Here is a 26,602-nt window from a genome sequence, read left to right as displayed (position 1 = left end):
ATGAGCCGCGGCTTCCGGCGCTCAGCCCGCGGCGGTCGGGGGCGCGCGCCGCTCAGCTCCGCTTTGTTGCGGGGCCTCCCGGGGCCCGGGGAGCCGCCGTCGCTCGAGCTGCCGAGCGAAATGGTCGCTCAGGCCCAGGCCGCGCCCCCCTTGAAGGGTCGGAGGCCGCGCGGGGAGTAGCAGGTGGGCGCGGGACGCGAGGCTCCGTGCTGGGCTTGGGCGGCGGAGGGTCCCGACGGCCGCCCGCGTCCTCCGTGGCCCAGTCGCAGCCCGGGTCGGCTCGCGGCGGGCGCGGGGCGCGGGGCGCGGAGCGCGGGGCCGGGCGGCCGTTTGCTGGCGCGCGGCCCCGGCGTCCTGGGGCGGCTGAGGGCGGGGCCTCGGTTGGCGCGCGCCGGGAGGGGGCGAGAAGAGCGTGGTCTCCCGGCAGGCCCAGCGGCCGGGGTCGTCTCCGGGGTCGCTCACGGCTCACGGCAGGGGTCGGGGCGGTAACAGGTGCCCGCCGCCCGGCGCTCTGGGACGCGGCTTCAGGCTCGGGCGAGGCCGGGCGGCGGGATCGAGCGGCCCCGAGTTGACTCAGCTCTTCCTGTCGGGCAGGTCAAGTTTGGACACGTTCCGCGTCGGCCCTCGGAGGAGCTATGTCCTGACTTGCCTCCGGCTGGGGCTATTTAAACCCTGCCTCTCCCCCCGGAGCCGTCTGCTGGAGCGGAGACCGGGACCGGTGGCCTCCCCGGCGACGCCGCGTTTCCCGCGAGGATCCAGGTAAAGAACCCCTCGCTGCCGTAGTTGTGATTTTGAGAGCTGCCCTTTGTAAATGCGTATTTCGCGGATATTTTTTTTTTTACCATTTCAAGTTTTTATCGTGTGTGTTTTTTTCTTCTTCTTCCTGCTTGTAGGCCAGTGTGCAATACCAACATGTCAGTGTCTACTGAGGGTGCTGTGAGCACCTCACAGATTCCAGCTTCGGAACAAGAGGCTCTGGTTGGTATTTTTGTCTTGAGTGTGTGTGCAAAAATAACCTTGTTTTACCAGGTAATCAAGTAAAAAGTTTAAACCCGAGCGAAAGCACAGTTCTTTACGTGTAAGCTGCGTGTTTAACGGAGAACGCTCAACTTTCTCGGTTGTAATTGCTTTAGAGAGCGAATAGTAAGACTTGCATTTCCATAGCCCTTCCTTCATCAGAGGCAGGCTTTTAGAATGCGTTCCAGTACCAAGTGTGGATGCTGAGGCTTCCGACGCGGTGTTCTATCACTGTTTAGTGGTCTGAATGATAATCTTAAAGTCACAGAAGTAATGTGTGCCTTTTGTAAAGATTTTAGTCATTCGATGCAAAAATTGCCTCATGTTTTTGAGAAAAATATGTGGAGCGGGGCTTGGTGGCACACCCTTGTAGACCCAGCACTCTGGGAGGCAGAGGCAGGTGGATCGTAGAGTTCGAGGCCAGCCTGGTTTACAAATCGAGTCCAGACAGCCAACCCTACAGAGAGAAACACTGTCTTGAAAAACTGAAAAACAAAACAAAACAAAAAAAAAACCAGCAACAACAAAAGCATGTTACTCGGTAAGAAAGAGAGAGAAATAGAAACCCTAAATCCTGAATAAGCACATTTGATTGCAACACTAGTAACTCATTGAGCAGAGGTTATGACAGTCTTCACTCCTGCCAACACTGAACATTACTAGCTTGTGTGTGTGCGGGCACAATTTGTACATGTTTATGAGGAATAATGTGATTTGGTACATGCATGCAAGTCAAGATATTTAGCTTTCCATTTCCTTAAATGTTCAGCATTTCTTTGTCAGAAATCTTCAAATTCTTCTTCTGGTTCTTTATAAAATATGTCATAAACTGGGTCAGTTCTTACCATTACTGCTTTTTTGGCAGTAAAATGTATCCTGGACTGTTGTTTCAATCTACACATCTCATGTCTCAGGTGAGGTAGCACATCCTTTTATTTGTTAAAGAACCTGTTTATTCTGAGGTTTGCCCAAAATCTCCCTTCTTTCCCCTCTTCCTTCCCTCTTTTTTTCCCTTCCTTTTAATTCCCTTTTGCATTTTTCTTAGTAGCTTACATAATTCTCTAAATCTCTGCATTTCAAGTATAGTTAACTTAAAAATTTTTTACGAGTACTTGATGAAACTTGATGTTGTCTTCCAACAAGAATATTTTTATAAAGTCAAAATTGTTTATTTAATTTTAATGACTTGAATTTTCTTATAATGCTTCAGAAGAATTCTTTCATTTCAAGATTATGCATATATGTATAGTATTTTTATGTAGCATTTTAAAACTTTAAAAAATTTTTTATATTAATTATAGTTTATTCACTTTGCATCCCAGCTGTAGCCCCCTCCCTCATTCCTCCAATCCCACCCTCCTTTCCCTCTTCTCCCATGCCTCTCACCAAGTTCCTTTTTTTTTTTTTTTTGTTTAATTTATTAAGTGTGGTTTTCTTTTTCTTTTTTAAGATTTATTTAATAAAGTGTTGCATTTGTTCGGAAAAAAAAAAGATTTATTTAGTTTATTATGTATGCAATGTTCTGCCTGCCTGTACACCTGAACACCAGAAGAGGGCACCAGATTTCATTATAGATGGTTGTGAGCCACCATGTGGTTGTCCAGAATTGAACTCAGGACTGAAGAGTAAGCAGTGCTCTTAACTTCTGAGCCATCTCTCCAGCCCCATTTTAAAACTTTTATATGTAGATCTTTACATGGAATTGTTTTTAAGATTATAAAGTGTTGTGTTTTTATAGTAGTTTTTTTTTTTAATCAACTCTTATCTTGTAAGCCTTCATAAGAAACTGGCTTTTTGTACTCGCTTCAGCAGCACATCTATTAAAATTGGAAGGATACAGAGAAGATTAGCATGGCCTCTGTGCAAGGATGACATGCAAATTTGTGAAGTGTTCTATATTTAAAAAAAGAAACTGGCTTTTTTTTTTTTTTTTTTTACCAAGCATGGTGGCACACGCCTGTAATCCTAGCATTAGGAGAGGCAAGGGCAGGCAGAACTCTTGAATTTGAGGCCAGCCTGCTCTACAAAGCGAGTCCAGGACAGCCAAGCTACACAGGAACTCTGTAAAAAAACAGTGATTTTCAAATATTTGAAGACCGAATTATTTAATATGAAAATAAAGTTCATAAATATCCTTTTTTGTTTCCATTTCTTTTCTAAAACTTTTTCTGTGGGTTGGGAAGATAGCTCAGCAGTTAAGAGCTCTTGGCTGCTCTTCTAGAGGTCCTAAGTTCACTTCCCAGCAACCACATGGTGGCTCATGACCATCTATAATGGGATCTGATGCCCTCTTATGGTATGCAGACTTACATGTAGAAAGAGCACCCATATACATAAAATACGTAAATAACTAAATCTTCAAAACTTTTTCAGATTATAATTATACCATTTTTCCCTTTTTCCTTCTTCCAAAGCCTCCAATATACCCCTTTCTCTCAAATTCATAACCCCTTTTAACATTACTATTACATGCCTAATACATGTTGCATTCCTAAAGACAACCTGCTCACTCTGAATGGTGTCATTTGTATGTATGTTTTCAGGGCTGACCATTTGGTATTTGATAACCAGTTTGGGTGGTCTTCACGGGGAAAAATGCACTTTACAAAATACATTTTAAAATTGTGCTAAACAGTCTTAAAAAGAAAAAAGTGGGGCTAGAGAGTTGGTTCAGCAGTTAAGTGCACTTGCTGTTTTTATAGAGGACCCAGGTTTGATTCCCATCAAGGGCAGGGTAGCTCATCCCTCTTGTAACTTCTGAGTCAGAGGATCCATGGCCTCTTGGCTTCCAAGAGCACTGTATGCACTTGATGCATTTGCATTTATGCTGGAGAAACACCAGTACACGTAAAATAAAAAAGTCTTTAAAAATACCAAAAAGCAGTATACAAAGATGATGGTTTATGTGGTGGTGTCAGACTATAAAAGTTGAGTCTTGCAGATACAAAGAGCATACAGTCATGTTACATGGCTTCTCATCCTGGTTTTTCAAACAACCTTTTATCTTTAGTCAACTCGGTGTACTTACCCTAGAAGCATTTAACACTATTTAAAAAGTAAACTAAATACCATGTAAAGGTAGTGTCCACTTTAGTCCTGTTTGTCTTCACACTACATCATGAGGCTGAATTCTAGGCCATGTTGACAAATAGGGCTAGAACCATATGAGCAACATCCACTGCAACGGTGGAGCCATAAACAATAACTGTCCTGAGAGGGAAAGACAGCTGCGTGTCTAGGAGCACTGGCTACTCCTAGAGGACCTGGCTTCCATTCTCAGCACCCACACAGTGGTTCACAGCCATCTGTAATTCCAGTTCTAGGGGATTGGACACTTTTCTGGCCTCTGTGGGGACCATGGGCACAAGTGGTACACAAACTCATGCAGGCAAAACATCCATATGCATAAAACAAAAGAAACAAGCTCATAGGAGCCATGGTTATTAAAGCCGTGAAGGACAGGAGCATCTTCAGTATAGTGCAAGGCGGGTGGTAATAAACTTTGACTTCAGACTTGGGTTGTAGTGAGTATAATGCCACTTTATCATGGCACATGGGTGCTGGCTGCCAGGCCAGGCTCACCAGTGTCTTTGTGAGTGACAGTTTGCCAGTTTTAGGTGGCAGTTGTTCAATTATCATTTTTAAAGATTTGTTTTATATTTTATGTATATGAATGTTTTGCCTGTGTGTATATGTATATCATGTGGCCATCTGGTGCCTACAAAAGCATGAGGAGGGTGTCAGATCTCTTGGAACTGGAATTACAGATGGTTTTGATTTATCATGTGAGTGCTGGCTATTAAATCCAGGGCCTCTGTAAGAGCAGCAAGTGCTCTTCTAAGATAATCTTTTCTGCCCCCCACCCCCATTATCTTCCTGCTGGGAAAGCTAGATTCGAGTCAGACAAACTAGTTTCTGGGTAAAATTTAACCAGCTACCAGTTTTTGTAACTAAAGTGTATTGTCATGTACTCACTCCTATAGTTCATATAGTACTACGCTCTATAGACCAAGCTGGCCTTAAACTCAGAGATCCACCTACCTCTGCCTCCTGAGTGCTGGGATTACAGGTGTGTGCCACCACCTCCTGCCTTTTAAGCTGGCTAGACAAAAAATAACCTTTTGGCTCTTCTGATGTTGTTGGCATACTGTTTTAAGATTTATTTACTTTTTATGTACGTGAGCACTCTATCTGCCTACATGCCGGAAGAGGACCTCAGATCAAATTATAGATAGTTGTGAGCTACCATGTGGTAGCTGGGAATTAAACTCGGGACCCCTGGAAGAGCTGACAGTGTTCTTAACGCTGAGCCATCTCTCCATCCCCTGGCATTAAATAAGGTCATATGTAATTTTTGTGTGTGTGTGACTATTATTTAGATTTTTGGGTGCATTGTAAATGATCAATAAATAATTAGAAATGAGTATTTGGAGGGACATGAATTGTAGTCTTTGAATTGCTTGTTAACTTTTTGACTTGGAGATTTTCTCTAGCAGTCAGGAATCTCGTGTATAATAGATTGGTGATAGGTTTCATCCTAAGGTACAGACTTTCCTTCTGCATTCTGTAAGTTCTCTATGGCAGACTCATGGAATTGTTGAGTACAGTGAGCATGGATCTCACCTAGTCTGTGGTAGTAGGCAGATGAGAAGAGCTGGAGGAAGAAAGCAGTGCTCACTTTCCCGTGTAGATGCAGTCTTTACCGAGGCCGGGGGAGGGTGCTGGGCCACTGACACTGGAGTTTCAGGCAGTTGGGAGATGCTTGATGGGGGGTTCTGGGAACTGAACTTGGGTCCTCTGCAAAAGCAGCAAGTGCTTTTAATCCCTGAGCCATCTCTTCAGCCTCTTGATACTGCTTTTTGATCACAACTGATAGTACTTGATGACTTCACGATAATTGTCTAATAGTTTTTCCCAAAGCCTTTTTTCTCTTCTAACTCTGGTGATGTGTGCTCTTCTGTTTATGAAGTCTATTTCACTTAGTGTAAAATCATTAAACATGGTCTTTGCTGCCTGTATTGGGCTTCTTTCTGGCCATACTTGCAGGGCTTATGCTATAGAGTACTTTCATCAGTGTAACACAGCCTTTTTTTTTTTTTTCTTTTGCAGGTTAGACCAAAACCATTGCTTTTGAAGTTGCTAAAGTCTGTTGGTGCGCAAAAAGATATTTATACTATGAAAGAGGTGAGCATAACTGAGAGAACTGATGTCTTAATAGTTATATACAGCCATATGTACAATTTTTTTCAAGGTTGTGGGTAACATTGGTCGTATGGAAAGATTTTGTAATAAGCAAGGATTGTGATCATTGGAACTATATTTTGAAGCTAAAAATTCTAATTTGTATGACTTTCCCTCCCTCCCTTTCTTTCTTGTTTTTTGAGACAGGGTTGCTCTGGCTGTCCTGGAACTCATTATGTAGACCAGGCTGCCTCTGCCTCCTGAGTGCTGGGATTAATGGTGTTGCACCACCACTGCCTGGATTTCAGTTAGTCAGGTTTTTTTTTTTTTTTTTTTTGGTGCGTGCGTGCATGCGTGCAATTGTTATTGTTTTTTTGAGACAGGGTTTCTCTTTGTAGCCTTGACTGTCCTTGACTCCCTTTGTAGACCAGGTTGGCCTTGAACTCACAGTGATCTGCTTGCCTCTGCCTCCCTCAGTGCTGGGATAATGGGTGTGTGCCACCACACTGGGCTAAAATCTTAGGAATATTTTGACAGGTCCATTGATCACAGACACTGTTGACAGGCAGTGGGAAAGTAAGAATACCAAGGTTCCTCCTAGAAAATACCCTTTGAGAAGTTTCTAACAGTGTACCTGAGAAGAACCCACTGACCAGTTCAAGAAAAGAATTTCAGTATTTTAAGTTAAACAAGATTTAACCTAAGTGAAAGAGCTGTATCTCAGTCACACTAAATTCTGTTTGCAATTGCCCAGTCTCACTGAAAACAGTAGTTTATGAGCAAATTTTAAGGTAAAGAACAATGCAATGTTTTATCCATGAAACCGAACGTATGTATACCTGAATCAACTCACCTGAGAATTTCACTACAGCTGCTGTATTCTTGTATCTCTAGAGTACAAGTTCAAACCTGGTATCCAGGCATGCCCAAGAAATCCTTGGATAAAATTTAGGGAATCCAGTAATTTGGATGGCAAAGAAATTATCTTTATTTTCACTAAGTTTGAACTGAAATTTGCTTTTTTCCCTCAATTATAAATATAAGCAACAAACTATTTGTAGTGTTCACTATATTTCTTCACTATATTAGAATCAAACTTATTAAACTTATTGTCAGTATTTTGTTAATTTAAAAGGCATATATTGGGCGGGTGAGGTTGGCTCAGTGGTGAAGATGCTCACTACCGAGCCAGATGACCTTTGATTCCCAGGACTGACTCGGGAGGAGAGAACTAATTCACTCAAGTTGTCTTTTGATTTCCACTGTTGTGTGTGCACACATACACACAAAATAAATACAGCTTTAAAAGTTAAAATAAGTAAAAGCATATGATCATTAATTCGCCATTTTGATGAACTTAAATAATTCTGAGAAGTTATCTCAGGCTTTTACTAGTCTGTCAAATGAATTCACAACACAAAAATGCCAAGAACTTTATAGTACTTCCTTCTCTCTGGGTTTCTAGTTTAAGAAAAAAAAAGAACCATAAAAAAAAAGAACCATACTAGGCTTGGTAGAACATGCCTTTAATTCCAGCACAGCACGGGGGAGGCAGATGCAGGTGGATCTCTGAGTTGAAGGCCAGCTTGGTCTGCAGAGAAAGTTCTAGGACAGCCAGGGCTACCAGAGACTCCCTGTCTCAAAAAACCAAAAGATTGATTGATTCCGATTCCTGCTTAGCTGGTTAGGTCTCAAGTATTAAATGATGTTTCTGTTATTAACTTTGGCCTTTATCAAATCAGTTAAGAAAGCAGACAAGTATGGATTTAGCAGTAGATGTGAGAAAACAGATCAAGGTCGTCGAAAAGATTCAGATAGCTTCTGTTAAGCCGTGTGCAGTATACTGCCCAGTGGTCTTCCTCTGCTTTCTGCAGGGCGTTGGGAATATCTTGCCAGCCAAGTCCCTTACTTGAAACATGAAACTTTGTGTGTAATGCTTGTATTGCTTCCCTTATGCTTTACATTATCTTTAGGCTATGTATAATAATATAAATAGTGTTAATACTGTATTCAAGGAGTATCGACATGGAAAAACATTTCTATATTCAGGACATATTTCTGAATGTTTAAAATCCACAGCTGGATGAATCTGGAGGTGGGACTTATGGGGTGTGTATATGATCTGATACTACTGGTTTAGAGTTATAAGATCTTTATTCGGGGGCACTTGAGAAAGAACTGAAAACAGTGTGGGATAGATGAAAGTGCGCTGAAATAGGTGTCAAGTCCTGGGTTAGTTTCTCAATTTTCTTATGGTTGTGTGTGTGTGTGTTTGTGTTTGGTGGTGGGTGTTGGTATTCTCTACAGTGATAACAATTCTGTGGCTGTCAGGATGATGAAGCTATACCTAAAACTGCACTGTGCGGTATAAAATGTGCTGCTGAGCTTGTATTGGAATAACAAAATATGTTGTTTAAGCTGACATAATGGCATACATGGAATATAATTTAATAGTGATGGTTGATGGACTATTTAGTGTAGATTACATTAATAACTGAAATAACTCCATTGGGAGATGTCATTGATTTCCTGTCCTCTGTGATGACCTCAGCTGTGGAAGTGTATGTTTGTGACATTTATCATTGCTCTTAATTCACTGCTGTATTTGACTTGATTTTTTTTCTTCAATTTTTTTTGCATTTTTGCCCTTTTTTCTTTCCTAGTATAGTATGTTAGTATGTAGGTTTCTAGACAAACTTAAGTTTTATAAGAAAAAAAGAGAGAAAAAAACCCACATTTAACTAATATGAACTAATTATTTCTATTTTCCATCACCTTGAAAGTGTTTAAAAGAAGCTTCTGTATACACAATGTGGAGTACATGGTTGTGGATGTGTTTGTTAGTGTAATCTTGTTCAGAAAATGGGGTGTTACTAAATGTGTGTGAAACAGTTACATAATACTTTGAAACCATATTTCTCTTCCAGATTATATTTTATCTTGGCCAGTATATTATGACTAAAAGATTATATGATGAGAAGCAGCAGCATATTGTGTATTGTTCAAACGATCTTCTAGGAGATTTGTTTGGAGTGCCAAGTTTCTCTGTGAAAGAGCACAGGTAAGCCTTCTGTGTGGGCATTTATAAAATGTTAGCTGGGCATCATTGCATCTCTCACTTCAGTCTGTATTCTCTCAGAGATAAGCTGTGACCAGATATACAAAATGCTAAAATATGGATTCAGTTTTGGGGTTCTACTGCTGTTAACACTCCTGGTCCTGATTTTTTTTTCCTCCAGTGGAGAGCTGTTGTAGCCTAATGTTTGAGAACTCCAACTCTAGAATCTTTTTTTATTTTTAAAGATTTATTTATTTATACAGCATTCTGCCTGCATGTGTGTCTGCAGGCCAGAAGAGGGCACCAGATCTCACTATAGATGGCTGTGAGCCACCATGTGGGTGCTGGGAATTGAACTCAGGACCTCTGGAAGAGCAGCCAGTGCTCTTACCTCTGAGCTATCTCTCCAGCCCCAAACTCTGGAATCTTAAAAACCTGTTTGTTATTGTTTTTGTCACGTGTGTGCATACATTTGCATATGCCCCACTGTAAATGTGTAGGTCAGGAGTCAGACCTCCTTTCTTCCACCATGTGGTCCCCAGGAGTCAACTCAGGTTACCAGGCCTGACCTATTTTGATACCAGCCCTGTCATTAGTTGTGTGGGTATGTAAGTGGATCTAATTGCTCTCAGCTGTAGGTTTTCTATTTATAATTTTTTTTTTCCTTGCAAGGAAAATATATACAATGATCTACAGAAACTTGGTGGTCGTAGGTCAGCAAGGTAAGTTAATTTTGAATACTATAAACATAACTTTAAAAATCGTTCTTTCTGATACAAGGTCTTATGTATCTTAGTCTAACCTCAAACTCACTATGTAGCTGAGGATCATCTGAGTAGCTTTGTCTGTGTGAGCTGAGACACAGGTAGCAGTGGTGTGCATGTGGAAGTCAGAAGACAACTTTTGGAACTGGTTCACCTATCTTTCATGTCATTGCTGGAAATCCAGCTCAGATCGTTAGGCTCATATGGTAGGTGCTTCTACCTGCTTAACCATCTTGCCAGTCCTTAATAAGGCGACTTGGATGTATACTTATTGGTAGAATGCTTTCCTAGCATGTGACATTGTCACTATGTGCTTGAATTTTGTTTCTGACTCTATTTTTTTAATCAGCTCTTTCAGTGCCCACTTTTTTTTTCTAAGTTATTTTGCCTGCCTGTATGTCTGTGTACTATGTGTGTGCAGTGCCTATGGAGGACGGAAGAGGCCATTAGGTCTCCTAGAACGAAAGTTACAGACGTGAGCTGTGTAGGTGCTGGGAACTGAATCCAGATTCTTGGGAAGAGTAGCCAGTGCACTTAACCGCGGAGGCATATTTCCAGACTCTATTTACTTTTGTTTTGTTTTGAGACTGGATCCCTATAAAATTGGCTAGGCTGGTTTAGAACATAGTTTTCCTGCTCCCCTTCCAAGCTGGGGTTGTAGTCCTCTTGGCATTCATTCATTCAGCACTGCTAGGAATTGAACTCAGACTCACCCATGCTTTTAGAAAGTGCTGTACTAGCCAGGTTCTCATTCTAGCTTTAAAAATTAAACAACCACATTTTTCATTTTATTTTATGTGTGTGGGTGTTTTGCCTTATGTATGACTGTGTATCATATGTGCGCAGTGCCCAGAGAGGCCGAAAGAAGGGCATTGGGTTTCTTAGGATTGGAGTTAGATACTGTGAGTGAGTTGCCACCTCTAGAAGAGCATCTAGTGCTCTTAACTTCCAGAGCCATCTCTTCAGCCCCTCTTTTGGAAAAAAAAGAAAAATCATGGAGCCTGATGTTATAAATTTCAGCAGTTGGGAGGCAGGTTGGGAGCAGTTGGACCTGCCCTGCCAAGTCACGAGACACTGTCTCAAAAAAGAAAAATTATGTTTTCCTTTATGTGGGTATGTACACATGAGTGCAGGTGTCCACAGATTCCAGAGGTGTTAGATTTTCCTGGAGTTGGAGTTACTGGTGGTTTTGAAATACTTTACATGAGTGCCTGGAACTGAACTAAGGTCTGCTGTAAGAGCAGTGTGTGCTTTTAGCCACCGAACCATCTGTCCAGCCCCATGATTTTCTTAAAATTAAAAAATGACATTTAGTTGTATGTGAGCAGTCTTGTGCACCGTGCTGTACATTTGGAAATCACATGCCAGTTTGAGGAAGTCAGTCCTCCTTCCATCGTGGGGTTCTTGAAGATCAAACTTTGAATTGAACTCAGGTTGTCAGGCTTTGGCAAGTACCCTTCTCTTTTGAGCCAGCTTGCCAGGCTCACTGATTCTTTTTTAAAGTTACTTTATGCATAATTATAATAGGAGTTTAAACTTAAGTAGGAAATGTATATGAAGTAAAACTAATTCTTATGAAAAGTTATAATACAAAGTTGAATGCCTTGTTATATCTGTTGAAACTTTGGTTTTTATCAGGATTTCTTTTGAAAAACAGATAATGTTAAAAACTGTTTGGTAGAAGTGAGATCAAACCTTGAAATATATTGAGATGTTTTGGGAAGTAATATTTTATAATTACCTAGGTAGTACCTTGACACAATGAGATTTCATCTCCCTTTTCTTGCCCTTCTTCCTATTCTTTCTCTTTGTTTCTTGAGTAGACTGAACTTATTTTTAGGTAAGCAGCATTTTATCTCTCTACTTTCAATTCTTTTTTTTTTTTTTTTTTTTGTGGTGCTGGGAATTGAACATAAGTCCTCATGTGTGGTTCACAAGCACTCATTGAGCTACATACCCAGACTGACACTTACATAACTCATTATTTTTGGAATGCAGCCTTTTTGAGAATGTAATAAAAATGCTTGGTTTTCATTCTATAAAGGTACACAAATGGATAGTATTTTTATACTTTATTTTTAAAGAAAGAATATGCCTCCTTTTTCTTCTCTTTCTTTCACTATGCAGCTCTGGTTGGGCTAGAACTCACTATGTAGAGCAGGCCGACACTGAACTCCCAGAGATCCACCTGCCTTTCCCTCCTAAATGCTGGAACTGAAGTTGTGTTTCGTTAGGCCTGGCCTCTTGATAGTCCTCCTCCCCACCACCCTTCAACAGGGTATCTTTGTCCTGGCTATCCTGGAACTTACTCTGTAGACCAGGCTGGCCTCGAACTCAAAGATCAACCTGTCTCTGCCTCCCTGGGTGCTGAGATTACAGGTGTACATCACCCTGCCTGGCCAACCAGGTTCTTACCTTAACCCAGAACAAAGTAATGATTAAGTTGCCAACTTGAGACTTTTTTTTTTTTTTTTTTTTTTTTTTTTGTGAGACAGAGTAGCTGTCCTGTTGTGGCTTCTGCCTCATAAATGGTGGAATTACTGGTGACCTGCTAAGGTTCTTTATGAAGTAAACCTGTAGCACAATACACAGTTATGGAATCTGTAGTATTATTTTGAATTTTCTCAAGTCTCTAATAGTAATTCATTTAAATAAACTTTGACAAATTACTAGAAGGTTTTATTTTCGGTTTTAAGTTTAGGTTTAGTTAGACTAATTTTGAAAATCCTAGATAAGTGCTGTCAGCCACATCACACTTTATTATATTTGCTTCATAATTATCACATATACTAAGACAAATTTTCTATATAATGCAGCCTATCTACTATGGATTCAGTGGCCTTCCCTATAATGCCATTATGCAAAACAGTTAATTGTGGTGACTCATCATTTTAGAGTCCTTACTCAGTGCTCAGGCATGGCTTCATTGTGGATGGAAGTGCCTCAAGGAGGTAGCAAAGGGGATTTAATTGTGATTTTGGATAAATTTGTCTGTTGCAGCTCTGGAATTTTGATGTTTTGAGAGCTTGGTTCTGTAAAACTTGCAGAACTCATTTAAATTCGTTATTTTCTAATCTGAATCTTTGACCTTACTATGGTCATCTCTTGGTGAGTGGTACCACATTTTTTCATGAGTTAGACCCTTGGGATCCTCTTAATACTTACTTCCTTACATTGCATATCAAATACCTGGTCTTAACCAGGTTTTTTGGCTCATTTTTTCTCAAGTTGATCTTTTTTCACATGCTTTAATACTTTTTGTTTGTATTTCAAATACAATTTGCTTGTCTCTATGCTCTGTTACTTGTTTTCCCGTACTGGACATTGAGCCCAGGACCTCACACACGCTAATTGAGGTCTCTCTCCTCCACTGAAATTACCTACAGCCCTTTTCATTTTAGTTGGCAGTCTCACTGAGTTGCCCAGGCTGGCCTCAGATTTGTAATCCTCAGATCTAAGCCTGCTGGGGTGATTGATGTATATCATTGTACCTAGTGGTTTGTTTCTTTCTGTCTTTTTTTTCCCCCTCCTTTTTAAAAAATTCTATTCAGAGGGATTTTCTTCTCATTTAGGAGTTTTATGATTGCTCTGGCAGGGGGTAGGGAGCCTATTTCTATGAGCTAGGAAATCAGCTTTATTTCTTGAACTAAAACCTTTTTAGCCTGAGAAGATGGCCTTAGGCAAGATTTTTGATAACTTCTGAGAAGAATGACATCTTGTGCTGTTTGGCTGAACACACATGACTCTTTGCACAATGACTTTGCATTTTACTGTTTCACTAAGAATGAATTAATTTTAATTTTGTGCCACAGGAATTATTTGTATCTAGACGCTTTCTAACATAGTATTTCTTGGGCCTGAAATGTCTTTCATATGCTAGCTTCAGTGCAGGCAATTACAAAATATGCCCAGATAGATCCTCACAACCTCTTCCCCACACTTGGCAGACAGTACTACTTTGGCTTCCTCTGCTGGTGTGTCTGAGAATTTGCTTACTTTACTTCATAGTTACTGTTTTAGAGTTGGATTGATATTCCAGTGTGCAAATAGCATTTGGGGCATAGATGGTGACTGTTTATTGAAAGGGCAAATCTTTACAGAGCTTGTGTTAGACTGGTCCATGTTCAATTCTTGTGTTGTTTTGTTTGTTTTGATTCAGTTTTTACTTTTTCTTAGAATCTTCAGACTCTGGCACGTCGATGAGTGAGAGCAGATACCAGCCTGAAGGTGGGAGTGATCTGAAGGTAATTTACTTACTCTTTTTTTTTTTTAAGATTTTTTTATGTATTATGTATACAATGCTCTGCATGCATGCATGCCTGTAGGTCAGAAGAGGCCACCAGATCTCATTATAGATGGTTGTGAGCTACTATGTAGTTTCTGGGAATTGAACTCAGGACCTCTGGAAGAGCATAGTGCTCTTAACCTCTAAGCCATCTCTCTAGTCCATTACTTCTTATTCTAATACAGTGTTTCTTTTTAAAAATTTTTCTTTTTCTTTTCTGTTTTTGTTTCTGTTTCTCTGTGTGCCCTTGGTTGTCTTACACTCACTTTGTAGACCAGGCTGGCCTTGAACTCAAAGCAGTCTGCCTGCTTCTGCCTCCCTGAGTACTGAGGTTAAAAGCGTGTGCCACCATGCCTGGCCTTTAAAGTTTTTCCAGTTGTGTGTGTTGTCTGTGGGTGAGTGTGTGTATGTGTGTGTGTGTGTGTGTGTGCGTGCGTGCATGTGCATCCTCCAGCCAGAAGAGTGTGAGATTGATTGGGTCTGCCATTACAGGTGCTTGTGAGTTGCCCCAGACATGAGTGATGGAAACCAAATGCATCCAGGCAAGAACAGCACATGTTCGTAATCTTTTAGCCATCTCTCCAGCTAATTGGGAGGGTTATATAAAACAACTTGGAACAGCCAAGGTTTTTATGTTTGTTTTGCAGTGTTTAACTTTTTCTTACATATTTAGGACCCTGTTCAAGATCCACAAGAAGAGAAGCCTTCATCTTCTGATTCAGTTTCTAGACCAACTACCTCATCTAGAAGGAGAGCAATTAGCGAGACAGGTATATATGAATATCTATTTGCCATATTGAGTAGTTGTTTGGCGTTCTTCCTCCAGTACAGCAGTTCCCAGTCTTTCACTGGGGTTGCTTAAGACCATTGGGAAACAGATATTTACGATTCAGAACAGTAGGAAAACTGCATTCATGAAGTAACAACAAATAATTTTATGGTTGAGGGTTCCCATAGCACGAGGAACTGCGTTAAAAGGTCACAGCATTACGAAGGTTGAGAACCACTGGTCTAGACCCGTAAATTTGGTATCTTTAATAAAAGGAGATTAAGTCTTGATTTCTGTTTTATCTATCTTTCTTATGTACATGGGTGTTCTACCTGCATGTGCACCTGCATGCCAGAAGAGGACATTAAGGGGGTATAGATGGTTGTAAGCCACCATGTGATTGCTGGGAATTGAACTCAGGATTTCTGAGCCATCTCTTTAGCCCCCTTTATCTTATTTTTAGAGACAAGGTCTTTATATAGACCAGGCTGCCCTCCACTCAGAGATCTACCTGCCTCTGCCTTCCGAGTGCTGGCATTAAAAGTTGCTACCACATGTAGAATAATCTTATTTTGAAAGCTTAGTATTGACAGAAAAATTGTATGCTATTAGATCACTGAAAGCCCTAGATTGATTAACTTTATAGTAACTAGTGTAGATAAAGTTTGGAATGGTTGGAAGTTTTTAAGTAGAGCTTGTGTTTTTGGACAGAGCCGATGAAACACTGTTGACTTTTCCAATGTTAATGGTTAACTTACTGTTTAATTGAAATTAAATTTTGTTATAACTATGTGCTGAAGGCATTTTAATTTCTAAATAAGTCAGTCATAGTACATGGATTTAACTACCCGTTTCCCTTAATCTGTAGAAGAAAATGCAGATGACCTGCCTGGTGACCGACAGAGGAAGCGCCACAGATCCCTTTCTTTTGATGAGAGCCTGGCCCTGTGTGTGCTGAGAGGGATGTGCTGTGAAAGAAGCAGCAGCAGTGAATCCACAGAGACCCCAGAGCATCAGGTAGTGTTCTGGTTTTGATTATTTAAAAAAAAGAGCACTGGTTGTTCTTCCAGAGGTCCTGAGTTCAATTCCCAGCAACCACATGATGGCTCACAACCATCTCTAATGAGATCTGGTGCCCTCTTCTGGCATGCAGGTGTACATGCAGACAGAACATTGTATATATAATAAATAAATAAATCTTAAAAAAAGAAAAACCTAGAAATTACATATTTTAAATAAGAGAAGGAAGCTAGAAATTCAGCTCAGTTATATAATATAGAAATCTAAGGCTAATTTGTTTTGATTGTTTGTTTGCTTGTTTTCTTTGCCAAGGATCAAATCCAGGAGTTCACACATGCTAGGCAAGCACTCTACCACTGAATTATACCTCCAGGTCTTGAGAGTTTAAAGACAAGGATTCACTGTGTTAACCTGGCTGGCCCAGAACTTGCTTTAGAAACTCACATTGAACTCTGAGATCCACCTGCCTCTCTGCCTCCAAAGGTCTGGAATTAAAGGCATATGCCTCGCTTTAGGTGTCTTCTGAATGTTGGGAGGTTTCACTGAATTGATGGTCTGTATCAGTAAAGACAGTACTGGTTCTCACTGTCTGCCTGTGTTAGTAACCTATGTTATGCAGAGCTAGTTGCTAAATAGGCCTTTGATTTCTAGGTCAGTGAATGACAGATACTCAGACCATGCTGACATGCTGCATTATCTGTAGGTATGAAGTAATTAGGAAAAATGATAATAGTAAACTCTACCCTAGGACCTGTTCCTTCGGTAGCTACACCTGTTGGACAAGGTTTACAGGCATGAGTTCCCTCCTACTAACTGGTCCTTATATTCAAAATTCGATCAGTTGCTTAATCCCGTTAACAGTCATGTCACTCTAATACCAATGGGTGTGTTTAGCCAGGCCAGTTATAATGTAGGAGCTCATAGCTTGCTAAGACCGGCCTTTCTTGAGCAGCCTGAATATCACCTTTTGGCAGTACTAGGTAGTCTGGATATTTTTGTATAATTCCTTAAAACATAGAGAACACTGAACTAGTTGTGATAGGAAACCCTGTTTTACTCTTCTAGTTACTGTATTATGTATACTTTTTTCTCCCAAACCAACGAGAACAGAGAGGTTCCCTTCAGAGTACTGAGCAGAGCAGTGCTTGCGTAACCAGTAGATGGTTCGTGAGAGCAAGTTTTTATATGTATAGTCGGTATTAAGTCACGTCTTTGTCAGACTTTGCATTTATTCTTGTAAGTAAAATTGTGCTTATGTAGACTTGATTCCTATATAGCAGACCACCACAGTTAAATAATGAAGACATTTAATAAGTCTCAGTGCTTGAGTGATTACTTGTGGCCTGGAATTGGATCTGGTTAGATAACGTTTAATGAATATACAAACTTAAAGTAGGCTAATTTTATTCATTACGGACGGGCTTTTAAAATTAGGTTTATGGCCATCCCGCTGTCTTACTTCTCAGTGCTAGAGATTGAACCCGGGACTCTAGGCATGCTAGGCAAATGTTCTGTCAGTTAACTGCATCTCAGATCACTCACTCATTCACTCACTCACTCACTCACTCACTCACTCACTTTCTCTCTGTGTTCTAGCTAATGTAATAGAATCTGTTCTTGTTAGGTACTTAGAACATGGTCTGTTGACAAGATAGAAGTGTCATTACTGCTGAAGGAACACTGGACTCACTGGACACATGATTGTCCTATCTATGCTGTGAAATGGAGCTGGTTCTTGATGGCTTGCTTTTTCTGTTTCAGCAACATCACTTGAAAGTCTTGACTGCACAATTTTTGTTGATTGTATAGGCATTTAATTCATTGTAGTTTTTATATTACAAGCTAACTGTATATTCTTTAGAAGTGAAATGTGCCTGAAATGAAACAGCTTACTGGTAGCAAACAAAGAAAGCCTATGTTTTAAATTCTAGAATGAAGTATTTTCCTTAGTTGTAAGTTAGGATTCAGTTGCCAATCAGTTTAGGGTAGGAATTGAAGTTGACTCTTGTTTTGTTTTTTGAGATGGGGCTCTCTATGATGTCCTTGCTCTTGGCAGTCCTTGAACTTGCTGTGTAGACCAGGCTGGTCTTGAACTCTCAGAGATCCTCCTGCTTCTGCCTCCTGAATGCTGGGATTAAAGACATGCACCACCATTCCCGGCTCTTGATTCAGAAGATTATAGCCTATGTGTTCCTACCCTTAGCATAGATGGAAGCTACTGAAGCTGTGATTAAAGCCTAAAATGAGGAGTCAATTAAATAGATAGAATTTAAAATTTTGACTTAAAGCTTTTCAAATCAAAGTTATTCTCCAAAGTTTATTTAAAACCAACTATGTTGCTGGGTTGGTGGCACTGGCGTTACTCCCAGCTTGGGAAAGCAGAGAGTTCACGGCCAGTGTGGTCTACCTTTCAGCCTCAGGCCAGCCAGGACCACACAGTGAGAAAGACCCTAAAAGATCCTAAAAGAACAACCCAATTCTGCCTGACACACTAATGGTGTGTTTGAAGCTGGGCACAGTGGTGCACGCCTGTAATCCCAGTACTCGGGGAGGCAGAGGCAGGTGGATTGCTGTGAGTTTGGGGCCAGTCTGGTCTACAAAGCCAAGTCCAGGACAGCAGAGGCTACACAGAGATACTGTGTCTTGAAAAAACAAAAAAGAAAAAAAAATGTGTGTTTGAGGTAGGTCTTAGCCTTCCTGTATTTAATAGGAGAAACTTGTAGTTATGCGTCATATAATTAATGGTTGTATATGTAATCAGTAATCATACAAGTAGGAAAGGTCATTAAATGGGCAAGAGCTCTTATTTATGGTATTGTCAGAGCCTTTGCTAAAGAAAGATGAGCAGTTTAGAAACTTAGATTATCGTAGGAAAAGTTAGTGTCAAGATTGATTTAGGAATTAATGTAGTAACCTTGAACCTTAACCTAGTGTCAATCTGTGTCGTTTGAGCCTAAGAAAGAGTGGCATAGGATGAATTAGGAAGCTCTTAATGAGGCCCAGAAGCAGTGTGTTTAAGTTTACTTTATTCTTTCTCCATAGGATCTTGATGATGGTGTAAGTGAACATTCCGGTGATTGGTTGGATCAGGATGCAGTTTCTGATCAGTTTAGTGTAGAATTTGAAGTTGAGTCTCTCGATTCAGAAGACTACAGCCTGAGTGAAGAAGGGCATGAGCTCTCGGATGAGGATGATGAGGTGGGTTTCTATGCTTGCTACCTTTTAATAAGACTGGAGATGGGATCTTTTCTGAGTCACTTGAACTTCTTGATTTTTGATTTGTTCAGAATAGAATATTGCTTTGTGCATGAGGCAAATTTTTATAGTGTTTTTATTGTTTATTTATATTATAGTCTTATACTACTAAGTCAAAAACTTAGGAGACTGAACTGTGTTTTTTGTGTGTTTGTTTTGAGACAGAGTGTCACCATGTATTCCTTGCTGGCCCTGAACTGTCTGTAGACCAACCTGGCCTAGAACTCACAGTGATTCGCCTGTCTCTGCCTCCTGAGTACTGGGATCAAAGACATGAGTCATCACTTCTGTTTCTCCCTTCTTAAAACTAATTTGTTTTTCACAAATGTCAAACACGGAACAGTGTTAAATAGTACCTATGTATCTCTTTTTTTGGGAGTAACTATACCTTTAGCATTTCTGGTTGTCTTCTGGGTAATAACTAAAGTTATAACATATATTTACTTGAGGATTTTGTTTGGTTTTAAGTATTTAATAACTCTTTCCCTGGTGGGTAAAGATTTTACTGTCCTATTTTTCCTATTTGACATGAACTGCATTTGACTTTCCTTTCAGAACTTCTCATGGACAGTTAGTGGCTCAAGCTATTAGTTTAGAACTTACTAAGAATTCAGCCTTGTTTGAAAGGTGCTGAGTTGATGATAATGAGTTTGTCTTATTAGGTCTATCGAGTCACAGTGTATCAGGCTGGAGAAAGTGATGCAGACTCCTTTGAGGGAGATCCTGAAATTTCCTTAGCTGTAAGTATATAGATACTTCACAGAAATAAAATCATAGTGCTGAGATCAGAATTGGGAAAATATGTTTAATTTACTCCTTGAAATGAGGTGATTATATACAGTCAAAACTTTAAACTGCATGACTTAGAGCATTTCTCTGTTGTACTGGGATCTGTTGCTACATTTGTTTGGTTTTATGGGGTGGAATTTAAACTTGAACATACTGGAGGACTTGAAACTACTCTGTACGACCTTTTGGTTGGTTTGGGGTATGGGTGGAAGCCACACATAAGAATCAAAAATCAGTATGGCAGAGTGCATACACTTTGCCCCATTGCTTCTGTATTAGCCTGCTTGCCAGGCTAATGGAAACCTGATATATTTATTCAGGGTACGCTGGGAAGTGTCTTCAGGCAGAACTTAACCTTCAGTTTATGCAAAGATAATAGGATATGTTCAGTAATGAGGCGGGATGTGAAAGAGTTTGCCTTTCTAAGTGTGTGCAGAGCAGTTGGGACAAGGAAGAGACTGGGCAACTAGAACACAGGAGAACATTGATAGGAATGAGACATATATTTTGGATTGTGGCAAGAATGGTAGATCTTAGTTCCAGTAGCTGACAAGATCTCTTAGGGATGAAAATAGGGAATATCTAGTTGAACTGTGGCCTTTAGAGCATGTCTTAAAGAATCCTAGTTATTGGTGTCTTGGAAGTGCTTTTCTAGGAAGAGCAGGTTTCCTCTAGATTTATTGTGTAATATCGCCTATGTTGGGCTCCAGTTATTGCTAGACTGTCTTTGACCTACCAACTGCCCAAGTAATGACATGGAGACTTTTATTAATAGAAAAGCTTGACCTTAGCTTAGGCTTGTTTCCAACTAGCTCATAGAACTTAAATTAGCCCGTTTACTAATCTGTTCTGCCACATGGCTTGACATTGTCTCAGTCCTGGCCCCTGTTTGTTCCCTTGCCTGGCTAATCTCCACTCCATTCCCCAACTCCCGTTCTTTCCTAGCATTCTTATCTCTGCTTGGAAGTCCCGCCTGTCCTCTCCTGCTTTGCTATAGGCCGTTCAGCTCTTTATTAAACCAGTCACTTCACTCTCTTCGGTACAGAAATCAGTTCTTGAATAATACAGATAACAACCTTTACACAATGCACAAAAAGATCACCCCAACAATGTAATGTCTAGGCAGTGTCCAGGATTGAGCTTTGAAGGAAGTGGGTGCAAAGGAAAAGATGGCCTGTCATTTACTTCAGCTAAATGGATGAGGTAATAATCTGTCCTTAAATAGGCTTGCAGAGTGATCTGTGGCTTCGAGTGAAAGAAACCTCTATTATTTTACATAGTTCCTGTGTGTGTGCATGAAAGGGAACACTCCTAAAACCTACCTTTTTAGCTAATTTTGTATACAGTATTAACTATAGTCCTCATGTTCTTTTTGCTTGTTTTATGTAAAATATGAAATGCTGAAAATTAAACTGTGATACACTTTTACCTCAGGCATACTGAAGTTACTAACTAGCTTTGCTTTGACTACTAGCTAAAGAGGTTATGTTGTCTTTTATTGAAGGACTATTGGAAATGTACCTCTTGCAATGAAATGAATCCTCCACTTCCACCACACTGCAACAGATGTTGGACCCTTCGTGAGAATTGGCTTCCAGAAGATAAAGGGAAAGATAAAGGGGAAGACTCTGAAAAAGCCAAACTGGAAAACTCAGCTCAGGCAGAAGAAGCCTTAGATGTGCCAGATGGCAGGAAAAGTACAGTGAATGAGTCTAAAGATTCGTGCCCTGAGGAAAGCGATGATAAAGTCACGTGGGCCTCCCAGTCACAAGAGAGTGAGGACTATTCCCAGCCATCAACTTCCAGTAGCATTGTTTATAGCCCCCAAGAAGATGTCAAAGAGTTGAAGGAAAGAACACAAGTCAAAGAAGAAAGTATGGAATCTAGCTTCTCTCTCAGTGCCGTTGAACCGTGTGTGATTTGCCAAGGGCGGCCTAAAAATGGCTGTATTGTTCATGGCAAAACTGGACATCTCATGTCATGTTTCACATGTGCAAAGAAGCTTAAAAAAAGGAATAAGCCCTGCCCAGTATGCAGACAGCCAATTCAGATGATTGTCCTAACTTACTTCAGCTAGCTGACCTGGCCATAAAAATAGAATTCATAACTGTAAGCTTCCAAAGTTAGACAACATGGGTTTTATTTTTAATTGTATCCAATAAAGCCAGAAAAGTATCTTAGTCTACGTAAAATTCACTGCATAAATTTATCCTTAAAAGTAAGAATATTGAATGTTTCATTTTGTTTTAGGAAATTTTCTCTCGGCTATATATTTTACATTTGGGTTTTAATTAATTTGCATTGGTTGTGTAGCTCCTTTTCATCCTTATTTTAATACTCTCTACTTGGAAGGACAGTTGGAAGCGAACTACATTCAGTGAAGTGAGTCCTCTTCATCATTGCAAATGGTAATGGACCCTCCTGAGAACTGACTACATAAGAAGTAGTTGATAGTTTATTTTTCTCTGTTCACATAAGAGCATTTTATTTATTTAGTAGCTTTCATGAAAGGAATTAAAGGCTATGACTGACTGGCTATTTAAGTTATTGAAAGGGCTTAGTTCTCTAGCAGTTGTGAGTTGTGGGCTGGAGATGGATGGTTTAGCCGGTACACGCACTTGCTGTGTAAGCCTGGCACCTGAGCTTGATCCCTGAAACTTGCTTTGTAAGCCTGACAATGTGAGCTTGTTCTGTGGAACTCCCAAAGGAGGGTTCTAGTTATACAGAGTTGTTCTCTGATCTCCATATGATCTCCACACTTTTTTTTTAAAAGGTATGAGTTGTATCTGTTAACATGTAAGTAAACACACACACCTTATTTCCGGCTTCTTGACATTCAGAGTGTGGGGCCGTTGGTGTACTCTGTCTCCCAGGTTGAAAGGCCTTAGAAGCACCTTTTTGGGTTCAGATCCACAGTTCTTGATGGTTGCCTAAGTTTTAGGCCTGTACTTAGGCTAGATTAGTAACCAGTCCATTCAGAAAGACTTAATTCAGAACATGGATAAAGAGAACGTATTTTAAAACATGCATAGTATTTTAAAATGACTTCTTCATCCATGTAGATTAACCTCGTGATTCATAATAATCTTCCCCTTTGATTGAAGGATCTTAAAAGTTTTTACGTGTTCAAGTATAGAAAATAAAGTCATCTGGACTGTAAGTTGAGTGTGACTGAAGGATAGTTTTGTATTGTTCAAAAACAAAAAAAAACATTGCTCCCACATGAGTAAGCATTAGAGTAGGACAATAGCCAGGAGCAGTCAGTACCTCAGCTTTGGCATCTGAACTCAGTGAAGTTGCGTTTCTTTCTGATTTACAATTTTGATGTTATATCCTTGTGGAATGTTAGTTTCTAAATGTTTAGGTGCGGTATACATTATTTATTTGCAAATAAATGGTTTATTAAATATTTAAAGAACTTTCAAATGTAGCATCTTACGTTTTGTTGTTTTTGAGACATGACTGGTCTCTATTATCTGTCTATGTGTTCCTGAGACAGGGTTTCTCTGTGTAGCCTTGGCTGTCCTGGACTCACTTTGTAGACCAGGCTGGCCTCAAACTCACAGAGGCAGATCCACCTGCCTATGCTTCCCAGAGTGCTGGGATTACAGGCACATGCCACCGCAGCTGGCTATTTTTATTTTATGTTGGTGTTTTTGCTGCATGTATGTCTATATGAAGGCATCAGATCCCCTGGAACTGGAGTTACAAAAAGGTGTGAGCTGCCATGTGGGTGCTGGGAATTTAAACCGGGTCCGTAGACACTTGCCTCTGCTTCCTGAGTGCTGGGATTAAAAGTGTGTACCACCTCCACCTGGCTGACTTTTTTTTTTTTTTTAAATAAAAAACAGGTTTCCAGAATTGTGCATGGGAGTGTGATTTAGTAGCAGCAGTTGGGAGGGCTGAGCTCTGGCACCCATTAACAGTAGGCTCTTAATTGCTATGAAAATAGTTGAAGAGGTTCCTGGCCAGCAGCAAAGTTTCATTTTAAAAAACACTGTGCATTCAAAAGTACAGTGCTTTCTTGATGGACACAGGCCTTGGTCAGTTAAGACTTTCATTTTGATAGGAGTTAATGACTTGCCTTTTTTTCCCATTATAAAAGCAACATACAGAAATTTTGGAGGGTGGGGTTTAAGCTTTGGAGAGAGTTCAGTCCTTTCACATTCATGAAAGAAATGAGAGGAGGAAACAGTTGTCCTGAAATAAGTTTCTACCTTTTTTTTTTTTTTTCCTTCTTGCATTCCCTCATGTCTGATTTTAAAATTGTAGTTCGAGGCTGGCTCAGCAGGTAGACCCCTGCTGCTGCTGAGCCTCAGGGACTGTATAATTACGGGATTTGATTGCCCTCTGCCCTCCACGCAGACTGTATTGTGTACATTGTGCATGCAAACTGTACCGTGAAAATGTTACAACTGTCCATCTCAGGACTATGAGAAGGGCTTATAGAGCTGCTTGTTAATGCTAGCATGTGAATTTTAAACATTCTTGGGCTGGTGGTGTCCAATAGGTACAAACTTAAATACATGTAGACAAAACATGCCGTGGAACTTAGGCCTAAGGGTCTCCTAGTACACATTTCCTAAATTGCAATGAATTTACTTTTTAAAATGGAGAAATGTTTGCAACTTAAAATTGAGGTATTCAGGTGGCTGAGATAGATGGCTTGGGAAAAGTGTTGGCCATAAGCCTGGTGGCAGGTGAGTCTGTCCCCAGGTACCATGGAAAGCTGGAAGCAATGGCAGTTATATCTAGCCCAGCAGAGGGGACAGTCATCTGGAAACTTGCAGAAACTGCTGCAGCAAGGTGGGCGGCTGAGACATCCCTAAAGTTAACACATCATACAGATGCTGATTAAATATGCATGTTTTTATTTTCTAGTCAGGGGTTGTCTGTGTAGACTTGGCTGTCCTGGACTCGCTTTTTAGATCAGGCTGGCCTTGAACTCAGAGATCCTCCCTGAGTGCTGGGATTACAGGTGTGTGCCACTACCCCTGGGCTAAATATGCATGTAAATAGATAATATTGTGTAGTCACTTTCTATTTAGGGTTAAAGACAGGGTTAAGAGTGCCGGCTGCTCTTAGTTCCCAGCACATATGGTGGCTTAAAACTTCTAACTCTGGTTCCTGGGAATCAAATGCCCTTTTCTGGCCTCTCTGGGCACCAGACACACTAGTGGTACACAGACATACATACAGACAGACAGAATACCCAACTACATAAGTAGAAAACCCACTTGTAGCAGTTTTGGAGGATAGATGTACATTCAGACTAACCTGTCCTTGACTAAAAGACACACTGGCAAGACTTTTTTTTTTTTTTTTTAATGCAGTGACAACCCCTAAGTGTCCCAGCTCCTTTTGGGAGCAAATTCTTTTGTTTACAACTATGCCATGTGTTTCAACAAAAGGACTTGGGAGCCAATGAAACTTGTACTCAGGATTTCCTTAAATGTGTTTAGGACTCTTAAGAATGTACTAGGCTACTTCCTAAATGGTTCTGTGGCTGGGTATGCTTGGGAAGTCATTTTCTTCTGTGATTTCTCAGGTTTTTTTTTTTTTTTTTTTGTACTCAACTTTGTCCTGGATTCACTTTGTAGACCATGCTGGCCTTGAACTCACAGAGATCCACCTGCCTCTGCCCTCCCTTAGTGCTGGGATTATGTGCACCACCATACCCGGCTGTTGGAGTTTGGTGTGATGCGTGTCACTGGTCCTCAAGATGTGGTTACACCTATCCTTGTTTTGTAAGCCTTGTTTTGTAAGCTTGTTTTTGTAAGACCCTAAGACATATCTAACTGGTTGATTAAACAGCCAATAACTGGGCAAGGCAGAATGGGGTATGAGTAGCTAAGGTTCCCTGGGCTTGGAGAGGACAGGAGAATCACAGGGAGACAGACAGGGGAAAAGAGGAAGGAGGGCGACACAATGGGTTAGTGTGGAGAAAAAAATGTGGTTTTTGGAGTCCAACAGAAGGACTCCAGTAATGTGAAAAGGCCCAGATGAAATATACAAGCAAGTACCATGGGATTATGGATGGAACATGGACGGCATTGGATGGGGGCTGGGAGATGGGTGGTGAGGTTATTGAGCCAGCGTAGGTGAAACATCTGCCAGGCCCAAGGTAAATAAGGCAATTATAAAATCTAGCAGTTGTCTGTATCTTATTATTTGTAAAAGCAGGTTAAATAGTACTGCCGAGATAACCTTAGGGCTAACAATAACATTATATAGCCCCAAACATTTATTTACAACACCTGGCCCTTTACTAGGTTATGTGAATCTTCCGGAGTATTTTGCTCTTAGACCGAATCTAGGCCTCGGGCAGGTTCAGCAAGCACTTCTTCCTGGAAGACACCCTTGTCTATCATCTTGCCCATGGAATACACAACCACATAATTCAAATTAACTAATGTCATAAATAGCTTATACGGTCCTGGAAAGACCATCTGGGATTTAGAAAG

At 40.5% G+C, this 26,602-nt stretch overlaps 1 protein-coding gene and 1 non-coding gene across 3 annotated transcripts; both read left to right on the top strand.

The window, feature by feature from the left end:
* Nucleotides 1–23,564, top strand: Mdm2 (MDM2 proto-oncogene). 2 transcript variants are annotated; one of them, XM_060378101.1, is made up of 12 exons: nt 1–183; nt 595–759; nt 894–978; nt 6,127–6,201; nt 9,126–9,259; nt 9,929–9,978; nt 14,197–14,264; nt 14,979–15,075; nt 15,943–16,091; nt 19,137–19,292; nt 20,012–20,089; nt 21,643–23,564. In XM_060378101.1, the coding sequence occupies exons 3-12, from the start codon at nt 913–915 to the stop codon at nt 22,213–22,215; spliced, it is 1,446 nt and encodes a 481-aa protein (XP_060234084.1). In that variant the 5' UTR covers nt 1–183; nt 595–759; nt 894–912; the 3' UTR covers nt 22,216–23,564. The 2 variants fall into 2 exon arrangements, with proteins under 2 accessions (XP_060234084.1, XP_021514623.2); XM_021658948.2 differs by lacking the exon at nt 894–978.
* On the top strand, nt 2,814–2,920 carry LOC132652695 (U6 spliceosomal RNA). Its single transcript, XR_009590272.1, has one exon. It is a non-coding gene; the product is annotated as a U6 spliceosomal RNA (small nuclear RNA).
* Nucleotides 23,565–26,602: the final 3,038 nt, after the last annotated feature.

Source organism: Meriones unguiculatus, chromosome 2 (genome assembly GCF_030254825.1).
Source record: "Meriones unguiculatus strain TT.TT164.6M chromosome 2, Bangor_MerUng_6.1, whole genome shotgun sequence".
NCBI lineage: Eukaryota > Metazoa > Chordata > Mammalia > Rodentia > Muridae > Meriones > Meriones unguiculatus.
The sequence above is the reverse complement of the archived record's forward strand: the minus strand, read 5'-3'. Positions and strand labels throughout refer to the sequence as shown.

Excerpts from the sequence above, each read along its gene's own strand:
- Mdm2 (XM_060378101.1), top strand. The coding sequence starts at position 913 with ATGTCAGTGTCTACTGAGGGTGCTGTGAGCACCTCACAGATTCCAGCT. Across the intron at positions 6,202-9,125 it reads ATATTTATACTATGAAAGAG|ATTATATTTTATCTTGGCCA; the intron begins GTGAGCATAACT and ends TTTCTCTTCCAG. Across the intron at positions 19,293-20,011 it reads TCTCGGATGAGGATGATGAG|GTCTATCGAGTCACAGTGTA; the intron begins GTGGGTTTCTAT and ends TTGTCTTATTAG.